The following is a 25963-nucleotide window of genomic DNA, read 5'->3' as shown; positions in this document are numbered from 1 at the left end:
GCTGTGAAGTAGCTATATTGGACTCTAAACCTAGCATTCAGTCCAGCAAGCCCAAGTTTTTATCCATTGTATGACAGTGAGAGTAGATTCCTCACTGAGACCCTGGAAAACACCAATAGGGAGGCTTATGGAGAAGGAGTTGGGTGGTAGTATGAAAAGAAGTGACCAAGATGGACGGATAGAAAAAGAGAATGTGGACATCTGGGGAAGATACTTTTGAGCTGGATGAGATTAGTCAGAAGCATTGGTTTTCTCAGATCCAGGGGCGGAACACTTTCATCTGTGAATCCCAAGTGTTTTATATATAGTAGATACTCATATTAAATGATGTTCATTAAATGGATGCTCAATATTACAAAATTAAAATACGATAGAGGATGGAGAATAGACTAGTTCATGTAGATCCAAGATCACTGGCAGCAGTAGCTTGAAAAGACTAAAAAACAAAAGGGGGTTAGAAATTTGTTGAGTGTCTTGAAAGTATGCTTTCAGGACATTTACAGTGTAATGAGCTATTTTACTTTGTAGCTCATGAAAGGTCAAATCAAACTTTATATAATCTGTCTTAATCTGCTTTTGTAAGTAAGGTGCTCTTGTTTTTATATTACTCCTTATTTTCCCTATATCCCAAATAAAGTAGTGTTTTGTAAAGAATAAATAAAAGATTTGAGATAATTTATTCAGGGGAAATATAATAATTAATGTAACTGTGAAAGCATATCAAGTAAAATGTTTAGAAATGTTTTAGGACTTCTCTCATACATTGAGTAAAATCCTTTAAAAAAGACACAGGAAACTGTGCTTTCTCTTTAAGGTCACTTGTGCCAAAGTGGCCTAGATTAGGGCTGAGCAAAGCTCCTTGCTGTTTGGTAAGGGCTGTTTGATGGCTTTCTGTACGTAAAAGAAGCAGTGTTCATTTTTCAGTTTCTCATAGAAAGGGTCCTCCATTATAAAAACGACGAACAAAATTGGCACCTTAGAGTCTCAGCAAGAGGCCAAAGATTACATCAGCAGGGAGTGTGAACTAAATTTCTATTTCAAGAGGTGGGTGTTCTGTAATGGGTGCGGCAGAATAAGTTTGCAACATGATAGCTCACAGTATTTCTATTTAGAAATACTTACTTAAACCACTTATAACTTCAAATTAAAAATTATAGGCATGTGCATATTTTATAAGAAAAATCTTGCATAATTTAATATCACCTAAAAATACAGAAGAGAAATTGGAGCTCCTGGATTATTGAGTTTTTTAGTTCAGCTTTCTGGCTAAATAAAACCTGAGTCAGTCTTTATTTTAATTACTAAGTACTTAGTTCCTGCTTTAAATTGAAGGACTTAAAAAGTCCAATAAAATTTATTGAATAAAGTTGCTAAAAGTATAATAACTGACCCCAGTGTGTTTGCCATCTGAGCTAAAGTTTTCTATTTGGCCGCAAGATGTAGACAGCTTTGATCCATCTACAGATTCTCAGAACCTAAGCTAATGAAATACCTTCTCAATTCTTTGTCCATTTTTATGGACCTCATTTAATCTTATCCTGCCTGTGTTACTCTAGTATTTTTTATTTGATCTTATATAACCTTTTTCTAAATGCAACATAGATTTTAAATAAAATACTTCAAATTCATTTATCATTTTGTTCAACTGAGAATCATTTTAAGTTCTTATTTACAAGTCTCTTACTTGAAAGAAGTTAGGTATATTTTTTGACACAAATCTTATATCTTCAGTAGTAACAAACAAGCATAGATATGAGCAGTATCTTTTTTTTTCCCCCCAGAGCTTACTTTTAAGAGAACAGAACAGTCTAGGTCAAGTAAAACTCGTATTTGTGATTACATATTGTCCCACCTCTCGACTTTTACCATTTGTTGATTCTCTGCCATTTTATTTTCCATAAATATAACTGGTTGAAGTTTGATTCTGAAGTATTAATTGAAGTATCTTAACTTTTCATATATATGAATAATACCTATCATAGAGACGAAGTAGGCATCAGATATATGGATCTGCTAATTATAGTTTACAACCTGGTTGGGGAAAAAAGAGCAAAGCAAAATGCGTAGGTTGGGACATAATGGCTTTCAGCTTCAGGTTGTGGGTCTACCATATTTCATTACATTATTATCACAGATTTTATGCCAGTTTATCCCAATTTTTACAAAAAATTGGAAGTTTTTAAAAAAATTGTTCCAGTATTACATAAAAATCATTTATTACTAAATTGTCTTTGATGCAAGATTAGGATGCATGGAATTATTATGAATATATATTAATACCATTGTGATGATTATGCCGTGAAATATGGAGATGCTGACTTTACCATTTGCTAGCTGTATGACTTTTCTCAAGTTTTAGCCTCTCTGTTCCTCAATTTAGTATTTTTCACATTTAAAAGAGAATGAAACACAGAGTGTTGTAAGGATTAAACTAGTTAATATATGTTAAGTGCTTAGGTCAGAACTTGGCACATAGTAAGCAATTATTTTATTGTATTTTATCTAATAAGAGGATAGAAAAGAAAGCTTGAAGACTGTTTTAAATTACATTTCTTTAAAAGGGCTGTCAGGAAATTGATTATGATGGTACTAAACAGTGTCATTTCATGAGCTCAATTTTATTTTTTCTCAGCCTGAGTGGTGTGTCAGCACTGGTTAGGCTTTAAGGAAACTCCAAGTAGAACGAGCACTTGAAGATTTTGGAGATACATTTGTTCCAATTGATTATGCCAGTTATAATAACTAGAACTTTCTGGCTAACTACTAATTTCACCCATCTGGCTGCTGGCTCATCAATCACATATTGTGACTACTATACCAGAAGTGGATGAACCCCCCAACCTGTGCACTTCCTTCTCCCTTCCTTCCTGCTGTAGCTCTGCCAACTTCTCACTTTTCATTTCGTTACTTACATGTGATCTCTTTCCTTGGAACATCTGACTATGCTTCACCAGGAACTTCCCTCCCAAATTTGGTTTGTTTAACTTCTTCTGGACTCCCTGGTGTTTTTCTCTTTTTCTCCCTGTTGCTGTTACTACCCTGCTCATTGCTTAGCTATGATTGCTATTCATACATTGTATATTTATAAAATCAACATAAAACATTACTTATATAAATAGGTTCACATTGAGTTTGTGAATGTATGAATTAGTACTGATTAGATTTTATACTTAATAGTCTTTATAGATCAATTGACTTTTTGTAATTTTGTAATTATAATTTATTTGCTGTAGACAAGGCCTTCGAATAACTGAATGGACAATCAATTATGTTTTTCCAAAAACTCAAAATAAATAATAATTCTCATATCTGTGGGTGATTTTTCAGGCTCCTAGGCCCTTTATGGCTCAGAGATATAATAAATGTGTCATTGCTCCTAGAATATGAGCCCTTTAAAGATACTTTTTCACACCTTGATTCATAGACACCCTGATTTAATCTCAGCAACAAAGGTCTTATTATTTCTTAAAACACCTCAGACAAACAAGACAAGATTCCTGCATGATTTATCATAAGAGCCACTATTGAAGCAGTTTAGGGATGGTTCTCCATAAGGTTCCGGGCAGAACCTGAACAAAAAAAGGTGGGGGGATAATTGTAAATTACTCTTCTGAAATATGTATCTCTGTGCCATCTGTTGCACAAAAATCAGTTTTCTAATATAAGTGTTGGGAAATGAAGGGAGAATATTTGCATGAATATGAAGAAGGAAAGAATATGAAGAGGGAAAAAATGTGAAGGGTCCAGATATGAAAAGTAGAGAAATAATATGATCATTAAGACTGAGGAAAAATTAAAAATATGTTAACAAAGAACAAAAAGAAATTACCTCACAATTCAAGAAAATAGAAAACATGATTCTGGAATAGAGGAAGTGGTAGAAAGAGGATGTTTTCAAAGTGGACTTTCAGGAATATCTTTTGCCAAGACAGTTAAGGGAAAGTCCTAATTTGAGATTGTGGAAGAGAGTGAAAAATACTTCCATTACTTAAATTGGTCACTGCTTTACATAAGTTTGGTATTTGATTTTTGTTAAGTGGATTGAGGAATAAGTACATGAATGAAAAAGGAATTTTATTAATCTCCCCTTAAATGAAAAATATCTGCTGACATAGGTTTTTGAAGAAATGTTTAATTTGAAGAAAGCAGCCGATTCGAAGGAAGTAAGCTTCCTGAACATATCGAAATCATCAGATATGACCATTGTATGACAGTGTTTGCGTCTATTGTGTTGGTTAAAAAGAAGTGGTTGGATATTCCCAATATGTCCATATGCGCATCTATGTCTATATCCAAATACACCTATATAAAATATATGAAAAATCTTAAAGGGAGGTAGATGAATTATTCAATAAATACTTTATTATTTTATAATCTCACTATATTAAAGTTTTGGCAGCAGAACACAGGACCTTTAATGTTATAATTAACTCAGTAAATACTTATTAATATAAATATCTTTCTTCATTTAATTTAGTAACATGTAGCTAATAAAGATAACAGTTGTTTGGAGAATTTTATTTTTGTTATTGGTTCATCATAGTTATAATATTACATTAGGATATATTTTGACATAATTTTAAATGCATGGAGTATAGTTTGCTCTAGTTAAGTTCCCAGTACTTACCCTTACTCTCTCCCACCTCCCTCCCCCTGTTCCCTTTCCTGTACTGTACTGATTGGTTTATTTATACTTTTTAAAAGAATTAGTGTCTTGTTGGATATACATAATGGTAAGATTTACTGTAGTTTATTCATATATATAGTCAGATTCATCCCATTGTTTTCCCCTTATCTTGTCTATCTCAAACCCCTTTTTCTTCTCCCCTGATCTTTTTTTGGTATTGACTTCATCAATGCAAATAATATTCCCCCCCCAATTTATTTTTTCTCTCTCTCCTATACCCTAATTTTAGATTAGTTTCCTCATATCAGAGAAAACATTTGAACCTTAACTTACTGAATCTGACTTATTTCATCACTTAGCATTATAGTGTCCATAATTTCATTCTTTTTTATGGCTGAGTAACATTTCATTGTGTATACATATATATACCAAAATTTCATTATTCATTCATCTGTTGAAGGACGCTTAGGTTGGCATTTGTCAAAGTAAAAAGCAGTCATTTATGTCTAAAACACCAGAGAAAGAAGGCAGAGAAGGAACTTACTCAACATTGTAAAAGCTATATATGACAAACCCAATGCTAATATCAGACTAAACAGAGGAAATCAAAGAATTTCCTCTAAAAGCAGGAACAAGACAAGGATGCCCACTTTCACCACTCCTATTCAATTTAGTCCTTTAAAATCTAGCCAGAGCAATCAGGCAAAAGAAGGAAATTAAAGGAATACAAATAGGAAAAGAAGAGGTCAAATTATCCCTGTTTGCTGATGACATGATCCTATATTTAGAAGACCTAAATTCTACCAGAAGACTTCTAGAGCTGATAAACAAATTTAGTAATGGAGCATGATACAAAATCAGTATACACAAATCAGTTGCTTTTCTACACTCCAGTACTGAATCTGCTGAAAAAGAAATTGTGAAAACTATCCCATTCACAATAACCTAAAAAAAAAAAAGTCTAGGAATTAATTTTTTTTTTTTTACCTGTCCGAGATTTTATTAGTGGGACCATAGTGGCCAGTCGCAGAAGATAAGGGGGTCGAGAGAGAGAGAGAGAGAGAGAGAGAGAGAGAGAGAGAAGAGAGGAATTAATTTGACAAAGGACATGAAAGACCTCTACAATGAAAAGTGTAGAACCACTGGGAAAAAAAGAAAAAAAGAAATTGAAGAAGACCTTAGAAGTTGGAAAGACCTTCCATGTTCTTGTATAGGCAGAATTAATATCATCAAAATGGCTTTGGTGCATTTTATACGCTGGGCATTGTCCTAATCATTTTACATGGATTTACTTGGACCTCACATAAATCCTTAAATAAATCCACATTTAATCCAATGATATAGGTACTAATTTTTGTCCATTTCTTAAATGAGGTAACTGAAGTACCTAGCCAGTAGATTGCATAGCCAGTGTTTAGATGTTAGCTGTTTGACTCCAAAGCAGTGTCCACTGAATCACTCTAACAAGTCAACTTTGGGAGCTCAGTTGGTAGAGTGCTTGCCTTGCACGCACAAGGCCCTGAGTTCAATCCCCAGCACCATAAAAAAAAAAACAAACAAAAAAACAAAAGAAAATAAGTCATCTTGTATATATACTGGTGTGCATGCCTGTCTTATCTCATAATCTAATCTTGAGTTTTCCCACTTCAGAAAATCATGAATCGTATTTTTTTTTTACCCATCACAGCATTGATTTGTGGGTGGATATCCTGATAGCTGATAAATTGACTGATGTAAAACTCCTTTGTTTAGAAAACTTGAAGCATCTTCAAACTTATGTTACTCCAACTTGTCTTGACCTAAATAATTGGTTGATACTCACTTTAAAATACCCTAGTATCTACAAATGCATTTAAATATTATGGGAAGTATCTATTTTTTTAAAAAACTTATTTCACTCAATCTAAAGATGTTACTAGTTACAATAGGAATGAATGAAGCAAAGAGTAGTTACATTAGTCTGAGAGGGTGTGAAGTTCCATTGTCATTATGGAAAAAGAAAGGACGCCTTCCTAAATGGCTTTTTCATAGAGTTGGGTAATGCTGTTCAAATCCTTGCTTAAAAGTGAAGGATAAAAATTTAACTCATTAAGTCTCAAGTTTTCAATTCTGTATAGGAAAAATGGTTTGTAATGGGTTAAAGGCAGTTTGTAGTGGAATTTATTACAAGAAAACTCTGAAACCCATTTGTTTTACGTATCCTTTCATGCTTTTAAAATGTTTCTTTTTATTAAATTAGCAAAAGTAAACATTTTTTTTTTGTGTGTGTGTGTATGTGTGTATAGGTACATTTTGTATTGTCACTTTGCACTGCCTTTTGGGTGGGGGAACTGGGGATAGAACCCAGGGGTGCTTTACTTCTTAATTACATTCCAGCCCTTTTAATTTTTTTTATTTTGAGACATGGTCTCTCTAAGTTACTGAGAATCTTGCTAAATTGTTGAGGCTGGCCTCCAACTTGTGATGCTCCTGTCTCATCCTTAGCCTATCACTGGAATTACAGGTGTGTACCACCACACCCAGTCTCCTGCATTGCATTGGATCTGGGCTATTTCATTAGCATTAGATCAAACTGAAGTGATAGGAGACGGAGTAGATCTTATCACCTAAGACTGATACATATAGAATTAAAATTTTTGAAATTTGTATTTCTTAGCAGTTTTAAAAATAATTGTATTTACTTCAAGGCAGTTATTTTTTGTTTTGTTTTGTTTTGTTTTTGTGGTGCTGGGGATTGAACCCAGGGCCTTGTACTTGGAAGGCAAGCACTCTATCAACTGAGCTACATCCTCAGCCCAATGGCAGTTATTTTAATTTATTAATAATAAAATTCATCAGAAAGTTTTGATAAATGCATTTCTAATTTAATCACTCTGTTAGGAGGCTGAGGGTATATGTAGCTCAGTGGTAGAACACTTGCTCATTATATACAGGGTGCTGGGTTTGATCCCTAACACTACAAAGAAAAAGAAAAAAAGTAAATAATCACCTTTTTATTAAAACTGTGTGTGTATGTTTTCCTGGAAAATTTAAATATCTGGTAGTGTCCCTGATAGTTCGCTATTATGCCCTGAAATATTTCAGTGCACAGTTTGGGAATTTCAGTTCTGCATTATGCAACCTGCTCATGGCTGTGTCACTCAGTAAATGTTTCCTTTAAGAAAAAAAAAAAACAACCTTATTACTCTCTTATATAAAACACATATAGATTGAAGGAATACATGGTGTTAATTCTCATTTATATGGAAAGGTAGTACTTAAAATTAAGCAGTCATCTTTTTAGAAATCTATGGCCTTTGTGAAAAATGTAATTAATATGACAAGTGAACCTTTTGTTTTTGCAAAATTATTCTGAAAGTGTTATTCATGTAAATAAAATCATGGATATTTGAAAACTGTCCTTTTATAACATTGTGATATATTTTTCTTGAGAACTTTAGTGAAAATTTTATTATCTGATTAATTTGATTTTCAGGATTCTTTGGAAAAAAATGTTGCTTCACCCAAACTTCTTTATAATTACATGTGTCATAGTTGTTAGAATGTGAGTGGGTCTGAATTCTGACTTTTTCTCTAACCAGTCTAAGGCAAAACTGATCATAGGTAGCTAGTGCTCCTGTCAGTGATTAGTTTAGGGTGATTGGTAACCCTGTGGCTAATTAGATACAATGGGAAAGTCAGGGGTGGGGAAAGGTTTCCTCACTGATATTAAACACTGCATACTGCTATATTGCCGTTGTGTCTTAGTGTGATGTTCTGAACTTTGCTAGCTTGTTCAGTGACCATGAGTAGAGAAGTAGTTGAGGACAAAGCTAGGAGACTCAGCACAGCGTAGCAGAAGGAGTCCTTGAGGACCATGTTGAATTAAACAGTCCTTGAACAAGTCTGCGTTGTCTCTCTGTTTATATATGTGTTAAATACTCTTAGCTGATAAAGTTATTTCTATTCCTTAACTGTAGATGCTATTCAAACTGAAGCAAAAAACTCAGGACCCTTGGGGGATTGCAGTATAAGTAATCAAATGTGTTTTGAAAAACATAAGTGATTCTGTTCTCATCTTCCTTCTAATCCTTTCCCCCCCATTGAGAACTTTTGGAATAAGTTATGAAACTGAATTAAAGGATTTGGTGAATGATGGTTTATATGGAGAGGCCAAGGAAAAAAGAGGTGTCTAGATGACTTCCATGTTTTAGGCTTAGGTAACTGGGTAGATGGTGCTGTCATTCTAGATAAAAAGCACTATATAACTCAAAGAACAACTTGTTTTGTACATAATGTGAGGTATCTGGGACTATCTGGAAAGTGATACCAGAAAGTTGGTAGGCATATAGTCCTGGAGTTCAAAGATATGTCCAAAGTATAAGATGAAGAGTAGTTGTAGTTTTGAAACCCTAGGTATAGATAAGGTGCAGATACTCCTTAATGAGTAGGGAAGAGAAAAATATGGAACTTCAGAGAACACTAGTATTTCAATATAGAGTAGGAGTCGAAGTGGTTGAGGAGGAAAAAAAAATGATTACTGATATCCACTATGAAAAATCTCATTTCATGTTAGTTTTTCTTTTTTTTTTTCCCCAGAGAAATTCTGATACCTTTGTAGTTATGGAACTTACTGTTTTTTTTTTAAAAAGGCGAATTCTTTCTGAAATGCTTGTATTACTTGATCAATTTGTAATGTTAAATGGTAACCTCATAGAATAAAAAGCTAGCACTATCAGTTAATTCTCTTCTCTTTTATAAGATTGACATAGGACCAAGAAATATATAAATTTTCATTAGTCCTTGTCTACAGTCATTAATATGATAATAGATGTCTTGTTTTTAAGATTTAAACAGACATTTATTATTGCTGCTTGTATTTTACTATGCATATTTTTGTATTCTGTTCTATTCCTCTTGTTATTTCTGTTTTTATCATTTGATATGTGTTAGCTGATATGTTCTTTTATATAAGAATAATATATTCAGGAGAGTTAGGAGTTCTGGAACTTCTAAATAAGGAAATTGGCTAAGGAGATCTTTTTAAAAAAATGAAAGCCTGTAGAAACAGGAAACTGATAACTTCTAGAAAGCATTGCCTTAAACCTTTCATGTAATCTGTGAATGCAAATCTAGAATTGTGTGTGCATGCATATGTGTCATATTAAAAACTGTGTGGTGGAAGTATCAGCCATTTATGAGCATTTTCCCCAATAAATGTAGAAATAAAATTTTCAATTAGCGCTATTGCTAAAAGCGTTGAAAAAACTGTTTGAATATTTATTCCTCCCTCCAACTCTCTTTCTTTTCTTTTACAACTTCAGTTTGAATAGCACCTGTAATTAAGGAAGAAAACCGAGCCCTGGGAGCTAGGTAGGACTTCCAGCTATTGATCTGTGTAAACCCTGCTTATACTGTCAGGGGAGAAACAGTCAACTGCTGAGCTGCTTTGTCACTGACATAAGCTGAGAGAGGATTTTTTTGTCTATACTGTTTATACACTAGTCTATAGACCTGCTGGCTGGTTGAATTTTAAAGAGTGCGGAGGTTTAAAGACTTGTCCCCTGAGGGATGCTTCTGCCAGTTGGGAAGCGAGCTGAGGCTGTTTTGCAGAAGTGTGTGCATGTGTGTTGCTTTTGGAAAAAAGGAGGGGGGTGGTGTGAAAGACTGAGCAACTAACTGAGAAGCTTCCTTCTTAATTTGAGTCTTAACATTGATGTGACATATATGACTAATTTGGATATATTTATAGGTGGACACTGGATTTAGACCATTATAGAAATTACATATGCAGTTTTGTAGGAGGATATCTGAATAATGTTCATGTCTGTAGTAAATTGAATGGCTTCACTTGATGCAGCACAAGTTAAAGATTAAGCAACAGTCAAGTAAAAATAAACTATTCTTATTTGTGATGAACTATTTTTTAGTAATTTACTTCCAGTTTGGTGACTCCTGTAATTAAATTTAACAATATATTATCAGTAGTAAAATAGCTTTCTCCAGATATGGGGCCTGTGCTCTTGCATTTAAAGGTCCATGCTCATAAGGAAGCCTGGGTACAATGCCCTTAAGGGTAGAAGTGTGCTGTTTTTTTTTTACACCAGGCTTTTCCTTTTTGCTTCCGTGAGTTAAGGCTTTTGGAGCTTTCTTAGATCTTGATATAGGAATTCTACAATGTTTTATTATTGTTATTCTATTGCAGTGTACACTTTGAGAGAATTCAAGACATTCTACTCAGCACTATATTTATATGTTGGGTTTAAAAATTTGATATTGATGATTTCACAAGGTATTAGTTTTATTGCTGAAGAGGTGGTTGTTAAAGTATTTTTATTGGGGATGATGAAGATATTTGCTTTTCTCCCCATTTTTAATAGGAAATAGCCTCATACATCTTTGCTTTGTTTTCTAAAATCACCAGGGCTTTGAATTTGTATGATATTGTCTTCAATTCTGAAGTTTAGCTTTTGAGTCAGTTAATTTGAAGTAAATTTTCAGATCTAGTGAGATTTATTCTTTCTTTCTTTCTTTCTTTCTTTCTTTCTTTCTGAGTACCTGACAATGTTTTGCATTCTGTTCATAATTGGTAAAACTTGTGATTTCTGAAATTTTTAAAAATTATTTTTAGTACAAAATCATTGAAGGTTTCAAAATCAGATTATTTCTATGCTACATAAAACATTGATTTTAATATGAAGCAATTTTTAAATTAAAGTGCCCAGAATATATGTTATAGTTTAATGTAAAGGTTTGCTTATAGATATACATTCATTATTTAAGATAAAACTTAGTTCCAAGTGTTATGATTTTTTTTCTATAGAAAATTTTTTCATTGTTAAACCATTTGAGTATGGGACATGTAGAATTGTAACACCTCTCAGTGATTCATTCAGCTGCCAACTTCATTCCCTTTTCTCTGCCTGCATTTTAATTGAAACAACATTTATATTTTTGAGCCAGGATCTGTCAGAAGTCCCTATGGCTAGTCTGTGGTACAAGTAGCAGCAGACGTAGCTTACCCATATGGTGCGGTGCTTCCTGTAAAATCCATATGGCCTTGTTGAAGGGAATCCCAGCGGGATGTGAAGGGTGTTAATACCCTTCAGGCCAGGACTTTCCCTCCTGGGGCTTCCGTGGCATTGTCAGTGCAATCTGCCAAAGCACAAACTTAATTCCTTTTTAATAATCAATTATTTTAGTCTAGGAACCTGTGCTATTTTTCTTCAGGGGGAAAAAAACCCAGCAAACTTTTTTTCCCCCTAGAAAATGTCTCAGCATTTTAACTGCACCTTTAAAAAACATTCTAAAGCTTCTTGTTTCTTCTTTTAATTTGCATTTGTAGGAAGTACTACAGAGCGTGCCAAAGTTCTGTTTCCCCTTTGACGTTGAAAGGTACAGTATGAGCCACTATTTAAAATAATTTTATCTCATCTTAGGGCATACTTTAAAATGATTTCATGTGCTTTTTTTGATAAAATGAAACATGTTTTCATTGTTTCTAGAGAAACAGTGGAGACTAGAAATTCAAAGTTAAATAATATTGGAACGAAGAAGATTATTGTATCTTTTACTTTCTCCATTGTGGTGAGTTAGGAGAAATCTTAAAGCAGTATTGCCAATAGGTTGTATTTCTTCCATTTATTCTTCAGGTATACATTGTAAGCACTAGCAGAATAAAAGAAATGTTCCCTGATCAGAGCCTTTGAATTGTGTCTTTTCAAATTAAGTGTATATGTTCTCATTTCTATCTCACTTCATCCTAATTGAAAAGACCATCTGTATGATGTTGTAATACTCATGGCTAGTTGTCTCCCAAGTGTAGCTTCATAGAAACAGTACAATATTATGGAAGACTCCAAAAACTTTTCTAGCAGTTTTTGAAATCTTTTGTTTGTATTTTACTGAACAAATATTGAATGAACTACTTGTATGTAGTGGGAATTTAATAGAGTTATATCCCTTTGAGCATGATAACAGATCATTTATTGTTTTATATGTGCCTTTCACACCCTATTATCAGTTTTCTTAAGTGTGTGATGTGAAAAGTTTTAAGAAAAATTTATTTAAGGAAAATATTTTGCTAAGGATGAGTGAGACTGAAATTTTACTATATTAAAGATAAAGCCCTTCTGATGATGGGATAATTGATAATAATAAGTATTATTGATAAATGCTACTCCTTGTTTTACCTCACACCTGAGGACTCAGTTGTCCTCCCTCACTTCCCCAAAGTTAAAATTTTCAAATCAATAGGAAGAATGAAAAAAAAGGAAGAAAAGTTGTGAAAGGATATCATAAATTTTGAGCACTAGAGGACACATTAGTCAGCGGAAGTTTTATTTGAAGAATATAAGTTTAAAAAAATTGCCCACTTTAATGTATGTTTCTTAAATATCCAGCACTTGAAATTCAGTATTTTCTGACAAAATAGTTTATAGTATTGGTCCATTGGTAATAATTTATTTTCTTTTCTACAATCACTATGGCTGTTTTAGAACCAAAGTTAAGGAATAATGGATTTTTAAATTTTGGGACAGAGCATCAAATGTTCAATTAGTCTTGTAATGTTAAGGTTATATTTAGTATCTGAAAGTATATTCATATATTTTAGTAGTAAGGATTTTATCTAATGGTTTATACTGTTACTTAAACCCCAGTGTAACACATATTATAGTGTTATGATAGTAATTAGAATTATTTACAGCTTAGCAGTATGCTCCTTTGGAGACGCCATATTCTTATTTTTTACCTGAAAATTTATTCCTTGGTACATTGATAGCTCTAAAACACTGTTTGTTATGATAGTTTATTGGTTGAGAATGTTAACAAAAGAAGCAATTTTTAAAGAGTGGGCGGTAGTTGCCCTTAGATTTTGGAACAGTGTGATTTGCTATATAAGCAATTAATATTGGATAAAGCAGACTGGGAAAATAGAGTTGAGCACAAGAACTCAGTCATCACATGTAGCTTCTACAGTTTCAGCAACAGTTATTTCATAATTTACAAATATTTTCTGAGGACTTCTAGTTTATGTCAAGTTAGAACAAATTGTCTTATGATTTCCTGGTAAGGGATTAGCATATGCTCAATTTGTTCAGTCTATGAGGTATTACAATTTATCTTGATGTTTGACTCATGAGTGAGTTTACACATTTCACACTCATTCTAGTTTTAGAAGACAGTTCCAGCTTTAAGAACCAACTGATGGGAGATATGAAAAATTGTGCTCTATATGTGTAATAAGAATTGTAACACATTCTACTCTCATATATAAATTTAAAAAAATAATAAAAAAACCCAACTGATGGGATAGATGAAACCAATACCACATATAGATATATTCTTGCCTTTGTCTTTCTTTTGGAAAATAAAAATACTGGGCTTACTGTTTCATACTTTTACTATATTTTAGGGTATCCCAAAATCAAGTTGGACAGCACTTTACCTTTGTACTGACAGACATTGAAAGTAAACAAAGATTTGGGTTCTGCAGACTCACATCAGGAGGCAAAATTTGTTTATGCATCCTTAGGTAAGTAATTGTAGTAGAAAAATTGATTGCAGGATAGACTGTGTTATTCTTTATTTTGTTACGAGAAAGCAAAAACAGTAAACCTTTTGTTTTTCTTAACTCTTTTTTTTTCTAAATCTGAATAAGTGGAACAATAATTTTTCTTACTTCCTACATACAAAATCAGTTATGTGTAAAGATTTACCAGTACCATAGTCGAATTTTTCTTCAAAGACCTTTACTTTTTTAAACATAAGGTTTTGTGGATTTATTTTTAAAAATTAAATATTAAGATATGAGTTCAAATAATATGTGAGTTTCACATATTAAAGAGGATACAATAAATTCAAGTAAACTAATGTGTGCCCTTTTCTGTCATTGAACCACAACTTCAGAGTATTTGAGATGAATTGCTGTTTTAAAGCAAAGGTTGCAAAATTGTGATGGAGCAGAAGTTAAAGGTTTTTGTTCGGCCACTGGGTGTTTTAAAAATTTTAAAAGATGTTGTTAACCTTATAAATTTTAGGATGCTTTGTATAAAATTTATATTTCTAATTCCTTTGGAGAAATGGGAATATCTGCTAATTACGGTCCTTTACTCCCCAATGGCAGCAATAAGCTGAAACTGCATGTCAGATTTTTAGTTCTGTAATTATCTTGCTAGTTTCCATAGTTCTTACCTGTTCTGTCTCAATAACTTTCCTGATGGGCCTAGAGTTAGTAGGTAGACTGTGTCTCTGGCCTGTGGACCTCAAATCTGAGTTGCTAGCTATTGAGGAGGAGGGGTTTTAAAGGCAAGCATTCCTGCAGTGTGTCCTCATGAATCAGAAATAAATTTGCATGTAGCATTTAAATTTAGTAAAGCCATCATTACTTCAGAATATTTACATAAAATATAAACTATGACTATTTGTTAAATGACTGTAGCATGAGTACAGTCTCCATATCTGCATTCCAGTTTTCATTCATTTGTAGGAACAGATTCTAAAACACAGTAGTCAATTTTTTTTTTTTGTGGTTCTCAAACTTGTGTATGCAAAGAATACCTGAATGTTGAAGTATTCTTTAAGTATTAGGAGAAGTGTTATCTCCAAAAAAAATTGTTTACATAAATACAATAAAATATCAAAAGTTAAATCGTATTTGTCAATCAAGGTAACCTGTCATATAAGCATTGTTCATTATTTTATCTTTTATTAAAATTATTCCTTTTATATGTGATGGCTTTTTTAGGTCATTTGACTGCTTTTTGGTAGATGTGAAATATATCTAAAAGCTCTATGAAAATAATCACAGAGAAAAATTTTAAATTGTGAAAATTCTATTCTCCTCCTTATTTTTCTTTGTAAATTAGGAAAATATTTCCTGTTTGACATTTTAATGGCATATCTTAATCTGTCTGAAAGTTAGCATCCTTTGAGAACAGTTATTTAGAGTAGTCAGATAATAATTTAGTTTTAACAGTAAACAGGGAATTCAACTATAGTAGAATTAAGCAAATTATTCAGAAAGTTGTTGTGGATGGGTAAATATCTATCTATAAGTAGTCAGCATTGTCTCTTGGAAAATAATTTTGGCAAATCTCTTTAAGTGCTATATAGCTAGAGGACTAATAGTGTTCTTGGTTTTGGTTTGTCTACCTGGTTGGATCATCCTCTACCACTTTATAATTGTTGAAAGGAATGATGAAACTATAAATATACTAGAAAAAATACTGCTGACTTTAAAAATATTACTGTGATGGTGAGAGCTTTTATGTACCTAACATGGATTGCTGAAACCTGAAAAATTGGTGCAATTGCCCATGTGATGATGATGAATATTTTTGTTTGGTGACAAATATAATAAGGACACTTTAAATATAAGTAATAAACTGGTAGAAATAAATTTATAACCATTATAACATGGGTTTAATAGTCATAATATATTAAATACTTAAAAATTAATAAGAAAAAGAAATCAGTAGAGAAATAAGTATCTGAATAACTCAGAGTAAATGTGAGTAGTACGCTTATGAATGCTGCTTAGCCATACTGAAAGTAAAAAAAGAGCATATTTAGATCAACAGAATTGAAAAAATATATTCTTAATAAGCTTAAGTGAACATACATCTTATGTGCTAATTAGTTGGATCTTGTCATTCCACAATACTTGTATACTTCAAAACGTGATATTTAGGGGCTGGGATGTGGCACAAGCAGTAGCGCGCTTCCGGGCATGTGTGCGGCCCAGGTTCGATCCTCAGTACCAGATACAAAGATGTTGTGTCCTCCGAAAACTAAAAAACAAATATTAAAAAAAAATTCTCCCCCCCCTCTCTTTCTCTTTCTATCACTCTCTCTCTCTTTAAAAAAAAAAACATGATATTTACATGATTAACACATATCATTTATATACAATTTAAATAATAATAAAAATAAAACATTTGATGACCACATTGATGAATATTCTTCAACAGAACTTGACTAAGTACTTTATGGTGCATTTCCCAGCCTCCATTCTATGCCAGAATTCTTTATGCTACCTCCAAAAGCACAAAGAGTTTTGACATACTCCCACTGTTGGCAGTAGTGCCTGGCATATATGACTGCTTAGTAGATATAATAGATACTTGTAGAACAAATGAGTGAATGGCTTAATACAAGGAATGTTATTTAATTGCTAGGCAAAATTAAACACAAATATACATCCTGACTTGGAGAAATGTTCATGAACATTTCTTGGAGATTGATTGCAAAATGATGAAAATTTTCAAAGTAATGTTTATGAGACTGTATGTTCTGTGTTTATAAAGAACATATCATATGTGTGTATTTGAATATGTATTTTAAGAAGTAGCTAATCTATGACAAATTATAGTATATTAGTCTATGAGTGCATATTCTTATCAAAAAGTCTAGAAGGATACCTTCTTCCTTGTTTATTAAACACTTTAGAATTTATCTTTTTTTGCAATATGAAAAAATCATTTCAATTGTTTTTTTCTGAAAATCTGAGCTTCCAACATTTTACAGATAATAAACTATAAGTATGAAACTATAGATAATATGTTAAAAATTATCTTTTTTAAAAATCATCTTTTCCCTGATAAAATAACTATCTTATTAATGTATTTCAGTATAGTCAGTAAGTTGATCATGGCAGTGTAACAGAATTAAAATGGGAAGGGGGAGATTTTTCCTATACTCCAGAAATGTGAAGATGTGAAAGAATAACCTTGGAAAGAAAAAACTATTGCTGATGTTGTGACTATGACAATCTTAGAGTCAGATATTAGTGCTTTTCTGTAATTTCAATGTAAAACATACAGTATATTTTATGAGATAGTTAGATAAATGCTAATATAAAATACTAAATTTTATTTCCTATTTTCCCCCTTTTAACAATGCTCATTTGACAGTATGCTTAAGATGTATTACAAAAGAGTTTGTTTAACACACACACACACACACGATATATCAAACCAAAATATAGAATAAGTAGTAAATTTTTAGAAGGAATAGGGGAAGACAGATATTACTGAAATACAGTAATATCTTATAAACTACTCAGAATTATTTTGGGGAAGACCCCCTAATTTATAGACCAGTTTTCTTTATAACAGGCTATGTTGCTTCCAGTGGTATATGAAAGAAGATCAACTATGTTGCTCTTCTGAGAATTTACTAGTGGCTAGTCAAAGCCTCAGAGTAATGTTTGCAGTTTTGTAGGATTGTCTTGAACTCATGTATTAACTCATGTAGTTAATAGGGCTAAAATTTATTGAAGATTTTGACAAAATACTTATGTAAGGAAGTTACATAAATATTTTTAACTAGATTTTTTGATAAAAACATGTTATATTTTATCATGAAAACTAAGAAGATTCAGAGAAGGTTAAAAAATAAAATAAGTCATACATTTGTGCCACATAATCAATACTTACATTTGGTATTTAGTTCTAGTCTTATTGCCATAAGACTTGTTAATGTACATTTACAGACTTTTATACAGTAAATCAAACTAAATAATTAACTGTAGTCTTTATTCATAATTACTAAAATACATGAATGTATCTAAAGTAATCCATAAATCCAGAAAGTTCCAGTGACTTTTATAATATCATCCATTAGTGCAGAGAATTTTTCACACTAATCTGACATTTGGTTGTGTTTCTCTTTTGTTTCCTTAGAGGGTGAAATTTCACACACGTTTTTTTCCTTCTGATTACAGGTTATTTTTAATCAGTTACTTATATCTTTACTTGAAGTATGACTTTTGAATGTTAACATTTAATACCTTGTCCTTGAAGCTGTCATTTGGTACAGTATTAATGCATTTATATTGAATCATACTGCGTCTTTAAGTATTATATTGTGAGAGACATTGGTTTGATTATTCATTTATTATTATTCATACTCATTAGCAAATGAATTAAGATTCTTGGGTAGAATTAATTGTTGTTTTTTTTGTCGTTTCTACAATAACATGAACTCTGAATTTTTCTGTTGTTATCAAATATGTCTCCCCATATTCTCATTTATGTTGTTACCCCATAATGTGATTTGTGTTTCAGTGATCTAAAAATTTTAAAAGAAAAATATTTATAAATGACTCTTGAGATTTTGTTGATATTGAACAGTTAGAAATGTTTTAGGACCTTTAAAGTAGTTATAATAAAATAATACATCCATCTACCTATCTACCTACCTACCTATATAAGGAATTTTAAGATACTTTATTGCAAAGTAAAATAAACCACTGCAAATTGATAGAAAATTTTCATTAGCGCAAGCAGAAAACAACTTTGATGGTTGACTTTTTGAATAGCAGGGACTCTTAAATTAATGATAATTTTCCTGATGACAGTGAATTAGCAGCATCATGCAGTGTTTGTTTGCTGTAGCCACATTCTCTGCTAAGTGACTTATATGCATTATTTTAAAAATAATTCTTGGAGTTTAAATTAGAAATTTATATCCAATACATTAAAGCTACTTTTCTCCTGGATCATGCTATTATGAGATTTAAAATAATTTAGATTTATGTTCAAGTTCTAAGTGGGATAATTTGTACACAGTGCCATAAAAAAACCATGTACTCTTTTCCTCCTAGACATACACTATTATAAAACTTAGAAGTTAGTATTTTTTTAAATTGTACTCATTTTGTTCACATTTTAGAAGAAAAATTAGAATTTAGACCTTTGTAATATAAAAGTTGATATTTAATTTTGAGCCACTGTAATATGCTTTAATTATTTTTCTGACATATTAATAATTTAAATCTTACCATTATTTTTACTTAGAATTGTTTTTAATAGGCTAGCAAAAATGCAAGAAATAACTTTTTTTCTTAATTTGATTAACATAATTTTATGACTGTAAAATTGGTGCCAAGGGTTCAAAATGAAATACTCTTAATAAGGAAGACAGATTTATGTTTAGGGCCTTTGTAGTTCCCCTTGTCCCCTTTAACTCATACCAAACTCCAAGCTTTCACACTCTTCCTTTGGGCAAATCCCTTAGAAGCCGAATGTTTCAATTTTACACATTTTGTGTCAATTTTCCAGACAGAAAAACAGCCTCTAGACATTAGACGTTTTTCTACGGAAAGGCAGTTTCCTTAGTTTTATTTGATTACTATAAGTTAGGTTCCTGCTGATCACTCAGACCGTTAGTGGTTGGTTACCTGACTATTTGACAAAAAACATTTCCTTTCCTTTATTTAACCTTTGACTTTGGAATGTAAAAGTTTTATCAGCTCTATGGTGGGAGTCCTCCTGTGCCGCAAAATGGACTCTCTCTTTCTCTCTCTCTCTCTCACACACACACACACACACACACACACACACACATAAATACATACACCACAGGCACACACAAAACCATATCTATCTTTTGTTGTAAGTCTTAAAGAAAATTAATAATCTTACAATTAAACTTTAAATTCCTCCTGTCTTTTGTTTTAAAATAATTAGTTTTAATGTATTTGTTTTTCATTTTGTATATATTTGCAATACTATGAAAGTCACATTGACTATTAAAGAAATTACATGATCTGTTTTTAAATATTTAGTCTTTACAATATGTTGAGTAATTTTTTTAACTTCTAGGATTTTTAGGTTGATTGTGAAAAACAGACTTTGAATATCTTTGGATGTATAAGATTTAATGAAAAATATTAATGATAATCAGTTTAAGAGCTAATAGATTAGTTAAAATTATTTCTTTGAACATATATTATTTGAGAATTTCCTCAGAAATCACAAAAATAAAGGTATGGAAATAACATTTCTTAACTCTCGCAATGTAAGTTTATAATTTACAGTATTCATTTTCTGTATATGTGTGTGTTATATTCAGATCAAAAGTTTTGGGCATAGTTTCCTTTTTAAAAAAGGATGTTATTTTTCTCCACATATTTTGATTTAAAGTGTGAAATGGAATCTACTCAAAGTATTGGCATTATTATACTACTTTATGTACCCTGGACTGTTTTCTTGTCAGTAAGAAAATTGAACAGTAGGATTTCTTGTTGAGTGGTTACTTTGTATCAGGCATTGTGAATTCAGTTATACCTGCAAGGACCAGGTTGGTGACTCAAATGAGAAAAGTAGGTTAGGTTCCTAACTATGGACGTAAGTTTGGTGATCTGAATAACATACGACACATATACAGACAGAAGTCAATATTCAGCTTTAGGCATTTGTAACAGAGTGAAAAATGAGTGTCTAGTATTGCCAGTTCTTTGATTTTTATAGGAACAGAAATTGAGATTTTGAAGTGAATTATCTGAGATTTAGAAATTGACAACTTACTCAATTAAACAACAGCCACTACTCCAGGACTGTGATGATCACACAGAATATGGCCATGGGCTGGCTGGTTGCAGCCTGCAGATAGCCAGTTTATAATCTGTGTTCTAGATGCTTGCATATTTGCAATGGAAAATGTTCTTGCTTTCTTGATGCTTCAGGAACATGTGGCTGGGTTTCGGATTAATTTCACTTTAATATAAGTTATGCTTTTATTAAAAGCTGTGAATGATGTATACTCTTTAAAAGGAGATAATATCACTGAGAACCAGTGTATGTGCATAAAGAGCACATTGTCTGTGACTACACTGTGTTCTTTATAGTGATACTATGTACTGGCATATCAGGACATGCTTAAACAGAAGTTTGATTCTGTCTTACTCTTTCACAAATTATGTGTACAGAAAAATGCTGGCTAGCTAATGCAGTTATGAATCTTGTGATGAGGTCTAAGCATTCGAGTGTTAAATAAATTTAAGTTATTTGGGAAGGCATCTTCTACCTTGTTTTAGACTGTTTTTTCCCCCCCAAACTTTTTAGCTACAGCAGTGAAAACAAAAGCAGTATAAAAATTTAAATTGGTTTAGTTACCAAAACATTAGAAGAAAAAGCCAAATTAAATAAATCCGAGACATTAGCACATCTAAACAAATGAGAGTTTAAAAATATAAAGGAAATGCCCTGAACATTAATAGAGATACACAAATTTAGGAATTATGAGTTAGCTGATTTAAGATTATACCATAATTAGTCCAGTTTATTTAGCCATGTAAAAAACATTCAGTTAAATAAAAAAAAAAAATTCAGTCATTGGACATATTTATTCAAGGGCTGGATATTTATTTTAGAAATACTTGTCTACATTGGATGATGAGCTGGATGCAGGTTGACTAGAACTCCAATCCCAAGATTGCCATTTGGCATCCTTGTAATTGTGGTTAAGTTGCTTTGTATTATTTTAGTCAAATAATAGATATTAAAGTAGTAGTATAAGAATTAGACAAGGTAACACAGAAATATCACACTGTTATACTATTTTTTTTCAGAATTTTATTCCCTTTCAACTATTTGAACACATAAATTCTGTGATTCTTAGCTTCTGCCTCTATACCCAGATGGATATATAACTGACTATTGAGTAATACACCCTAAATAGAAATAATAAAGCATATTGGGGTTAGGAAAGATGATTGTGAAAAATATCCCATAAAGGTAAAGCTGGTTTTTAAATAGTCTGATTTTTAGATGAAATCATAGTATGGTGCCAGGACGAAATTCAGCAAAAGTATTCTTAGACATTTATAAAACAATAATAATTATATAGCTATAGAAGGCCTAGCATGAGAATTTAAAAATGTTTAAAAGTAAAACTAAATATGGATATTTTAAATATTTTTTATTATCTGGATTTATCACTTTGAAAAACAAGTAAATAAATAATCCTACACATAAATTATATTTTTCTGTATAAATTAGTTGCTTAATGAAAAATTGAGCTCTAATTAAGCTTCATATATTGAAAGGAAATTATAACAAATGAAAAATAAGTATGTAGATTAGAAAACCAGAACATTTAAAAGAACATTAAGGTATATGGTCTAGAGAGAAAAAGATCATCTTACTTTTTAATAGCTTATATTATGGGATCTATATTATATTTTTCCCTTTTATAGTGGACTAAGAAAAAAGAATAAGGTTAAACAAAGTTTCACAGTATTTACATAAGATGAAAAATGACAATGTAAGATATGTAACTGCCTAAAATTAATAAATTCTTTTTCTAAAACTCATTGAGAACAGGATAGGAACAAACTGACTGATTCTTGAGTATATTAGAATTAGAGCTTGTCTTATTTAAATGTATAGGTATGAAATATATGACATTGAAATTTTCTTGAACTAGTCACTTCTTCAGGCCAATAAAAGTTGAAATGTGAATATGAAATGAATTTAAATGAAAGAATTACATTCTAACAGTATAGTATGTCTTGATAGGATAGCTCCATTAAATTATTTCTTTCAGAAACTGGTGTACTCATTTGCATTTTATTGAGTTGATAACTTAATAATATTTAGGGTTTTTTAATAAATGAAAGATATAATAGAGTAGGACTTAAAGACTTGAATAATATGAAAATTGCAGTTGTCAATACTAATTTCTGATTTTCAGATTCCCCAAAAGCTTTCACAGATTTGTCACATCCCTTTCCAAATTTTTTCAGATTCTCACACAAAGCTGTCAGCATGCTTGTTGCAAACACCTATTCCAGCATTTCTTTAGGAAGCTTTTGTTTTCATTTCAGTCTGGAGTGATTGCTTTCTAGGCTTTTGGACAATTCTTATCCTTGGACTTCTCTATACTCCCATGGTCTTGGAGTTCTTGTTTTCTGTATCTTCCTGCATTCTTCCCTCTTAATTGCCCTTATTTTGTTGAGGATGGCTTAGGAGAATTTTTGAGTCCTTACACAATTGAGAATGGTATTATTCTATGGTCATACTTTGCAGATAGTTTCTCTGAACATGAAATTTAACTTCGTATTTTGAAGACATTGCTTTTGAGAGGTACAGTGATAGTTTCAACGTGACTCCTTTGTATGTTACCTGTTTTGTGTCACTGGGAACTCTTAGTCACTTTTCTATCCCTCTTCTTTAATTTCATGGTGATGCTCTGGTTTGGCTCATTTGTTGTGCTATTCAGTCACCCTTTTAATCAGGAAACTTGGATCTGAAGTTCTACGAAATTTTTCATTCATTTTCAAGAAAGAAACTTTCACTTCTTCCCTTTTTTTCTTTTTTTTTTAATAGCTGCTACTTGCCAACTACATGATATATGAGACTAATAATGCCCTGATGTTTTAACATTATTATCTATCTGTCTCTTTATTCTAGTTTCTGGGAGATTTTCTTATGGTACTTTCTACCTTCCCATTGATTTAAAATTCTTGCGCTTTTAGTACTTCCAACAAGAATTCTATTTTTGTTCTATAATAATTTCTTCCTCCATTTCTTTTTAATTTAAATCTAGTTTTGTTTAATAAGATATTGTTCTTTATTCTGCCCCTAAGGATATTAGGGAAAGTTTTGAAATTCTCTTCTGCTGTTTTCATAGTCTATATTTATTTGGAGATCCTTTTATATTTGTTCATTACAAAAATGCATTTGTGTCTGTATTTCTTCAAGTATTGGGTGGTTGGACTGTTCATTTACATTCAAGAAGATGGTAGTAAAGTGAATTGGAAATATACTATGTGCAGAGGTGGGTTTAACATCTACTGTCTTGCTGGTTTTTAAGTTTCTCTTGTACATATCAATTCATACCCTTTTTACTCATTTATTGCTATTTTAACAGTATTTCCAAATGGCACAGATAAATGCATTATTAAGTTTGTTATTTTTAACAAGTTGTATAAATATATTTAAACATTATTGGCACTTTCTATGTTTTTAGTTACTATTTGTAATTATCTTAAAGAATTTTGTATTATTCTGCTGAGTAAAAGTACTATAGTTTGCCTAACTGTTCCTCTTTTGTTATGACTTTAGGTTATTCATGGTTCAAAAAGCATCATTCATCATCACTAGGAAAGCAAATATTCTATGAGGAAATTCTAATAGAATACTGTTTGTCTAAGCTTAGTTCATTGATTATTTTATCTTTAATATGCTTTATGCATGTTCTCTTCTCTGACCATTGTTTGGTAGAAGTATAAGAGTGTTTTCTCTTTAAAAGTAGCTTACTATACTAATGCTTTGAAGAAAAAAAATGGGTATTTGTTAATTCATAATTAACAAAACTGTTGTGATTTACTATTTTTCCATATGGAAATGAAACATGGTAATAAATGTTAAATTAATAACTTTGGACCAATTTTAAATATACTAGTATTTTTATTTGTTAATAATAATATAGATTTTATTGCATACAGATGATTTTTGGATTTAGTATTTAACTTTCATAAAAAATTTCAGTTTGATCTAGTAAAATTAATTAGAATGACTTAAAGTCATTTTTGATTTTGGTATCTAAAAACAATTATTACTTTTTGAAATTTTTAAATTAGTCTTTCTGATATTTGTATTAATATTTATTTTGAAATTTATCATCCTACTTAAACATCATTTCTGAAGAACTGAATAAACATATAATTCTATTATTTTTTCTTTGTAGTAATATTTAAAAAGAAATATAGTTATGTGATGCATAATGATGTGAAGGTCAATGGCAGACCACCCGTACAATGGTGATCCCATAAGATTGGGACAGTAGTGACATTGAAGCCATCTTGCTTGTGTAAGGACAAGCAAGTATAAGTACATTCTGTGGTGCTCACATAAGGAAATTGCCTAAGGTCACATATCTCAGAATGTATTTCTGTAATTAAATGACACATGACTGTAATTATATATTATTTTTAAGGCTTTTTAACATTAGTTTTTATATAATATTATCTTTACAATGGTTAATTTTTTATCCTGTGATTTTAGTTATTACTATGAACTAGGATTAATTTTAGATGCTGTTGATATTTAAAAAAGTATGTAATGGGCAATTTTTCAAATAGATCTTTGATTTGTGACTTGTTTTATGAGAACCAGTAGTGGATAATGTGTAAAATTTTTCTGAAGCAGTAAAGAGAATAGAATGTAGGTATAGTTCTTTTCTGTTCTTTAGGATCAGTCTGCTCAAAACATTATAAATTTAATGATTATTTAATCTGCCTTTTTCTGATTATAAATTTTAAATATTTATGTGGACGTGTATATACAAATGCACATTTAAAATAATTTGTTTTGTCATAGTTACTTGCCATGGTTTGAAGTATATTACAAGCTTCTAAATACTCTGGCAGATTACTTGGCTAAGGAACTGGTAAGCTATATTTTTTATTTTATTTTTATTGTGTTAAAATATACATAACATAAAATGTTATCATTTTAACCATTGTAAGTATATAGTTTTGTGGCATTAAATATATCCACATTATTCTACATCCATCAATTTCTAGACATCTCTAGAAGTTTTTATATTGACAATCTGAAACTTAAT

General features: G+C 31.3%; 1 protein-coding gene across 2 annotated transcripts in view; it reads left to right on the top strand.

The window, feature by feature from the left end:
* The window catches only part of Dennd1b (DENN domain containing 1B), a 245539-nt gene that overhangs the window by 81025 nt on the left and 138551 nt on the right, over nt 1-25963 (top strand). For both annotated transcript variants that reach the window (XM_048809591.1, XM_048809592.1), the window contains exons 4-6: nt 11952-12001; nt 14022-14141; nt 25717-25786. In XM_048809591.1, coding sequence (XP_048665548.1) covers nt 11952-12001; nt 14022-14141; nt 25717-25786 — 240 coding nt within the window. The remainder of the gene's footprint in view (nt 1-11951; nt 12002-14021; nt 14142-25716; nt 25787-25963) is intronic.

Source organism: Marmota marmota, unplaced genomic scaffold (assembly GCF_001458135.2).
Source record: "Marmota marmota marmota unplaced genomic scaffold, marMar, whole genome shotgun sequence".
Classification (NCBI taxonomy): domain Eukaryota; kingdom Metazoa; phylum Chordata; class Mammalia; order Rodentia; family Sciuridae; genus Marmota; species Marmota marmota.
This window is presented reverse-complemented; position numbering and strand designations above follow the sequence as displayed.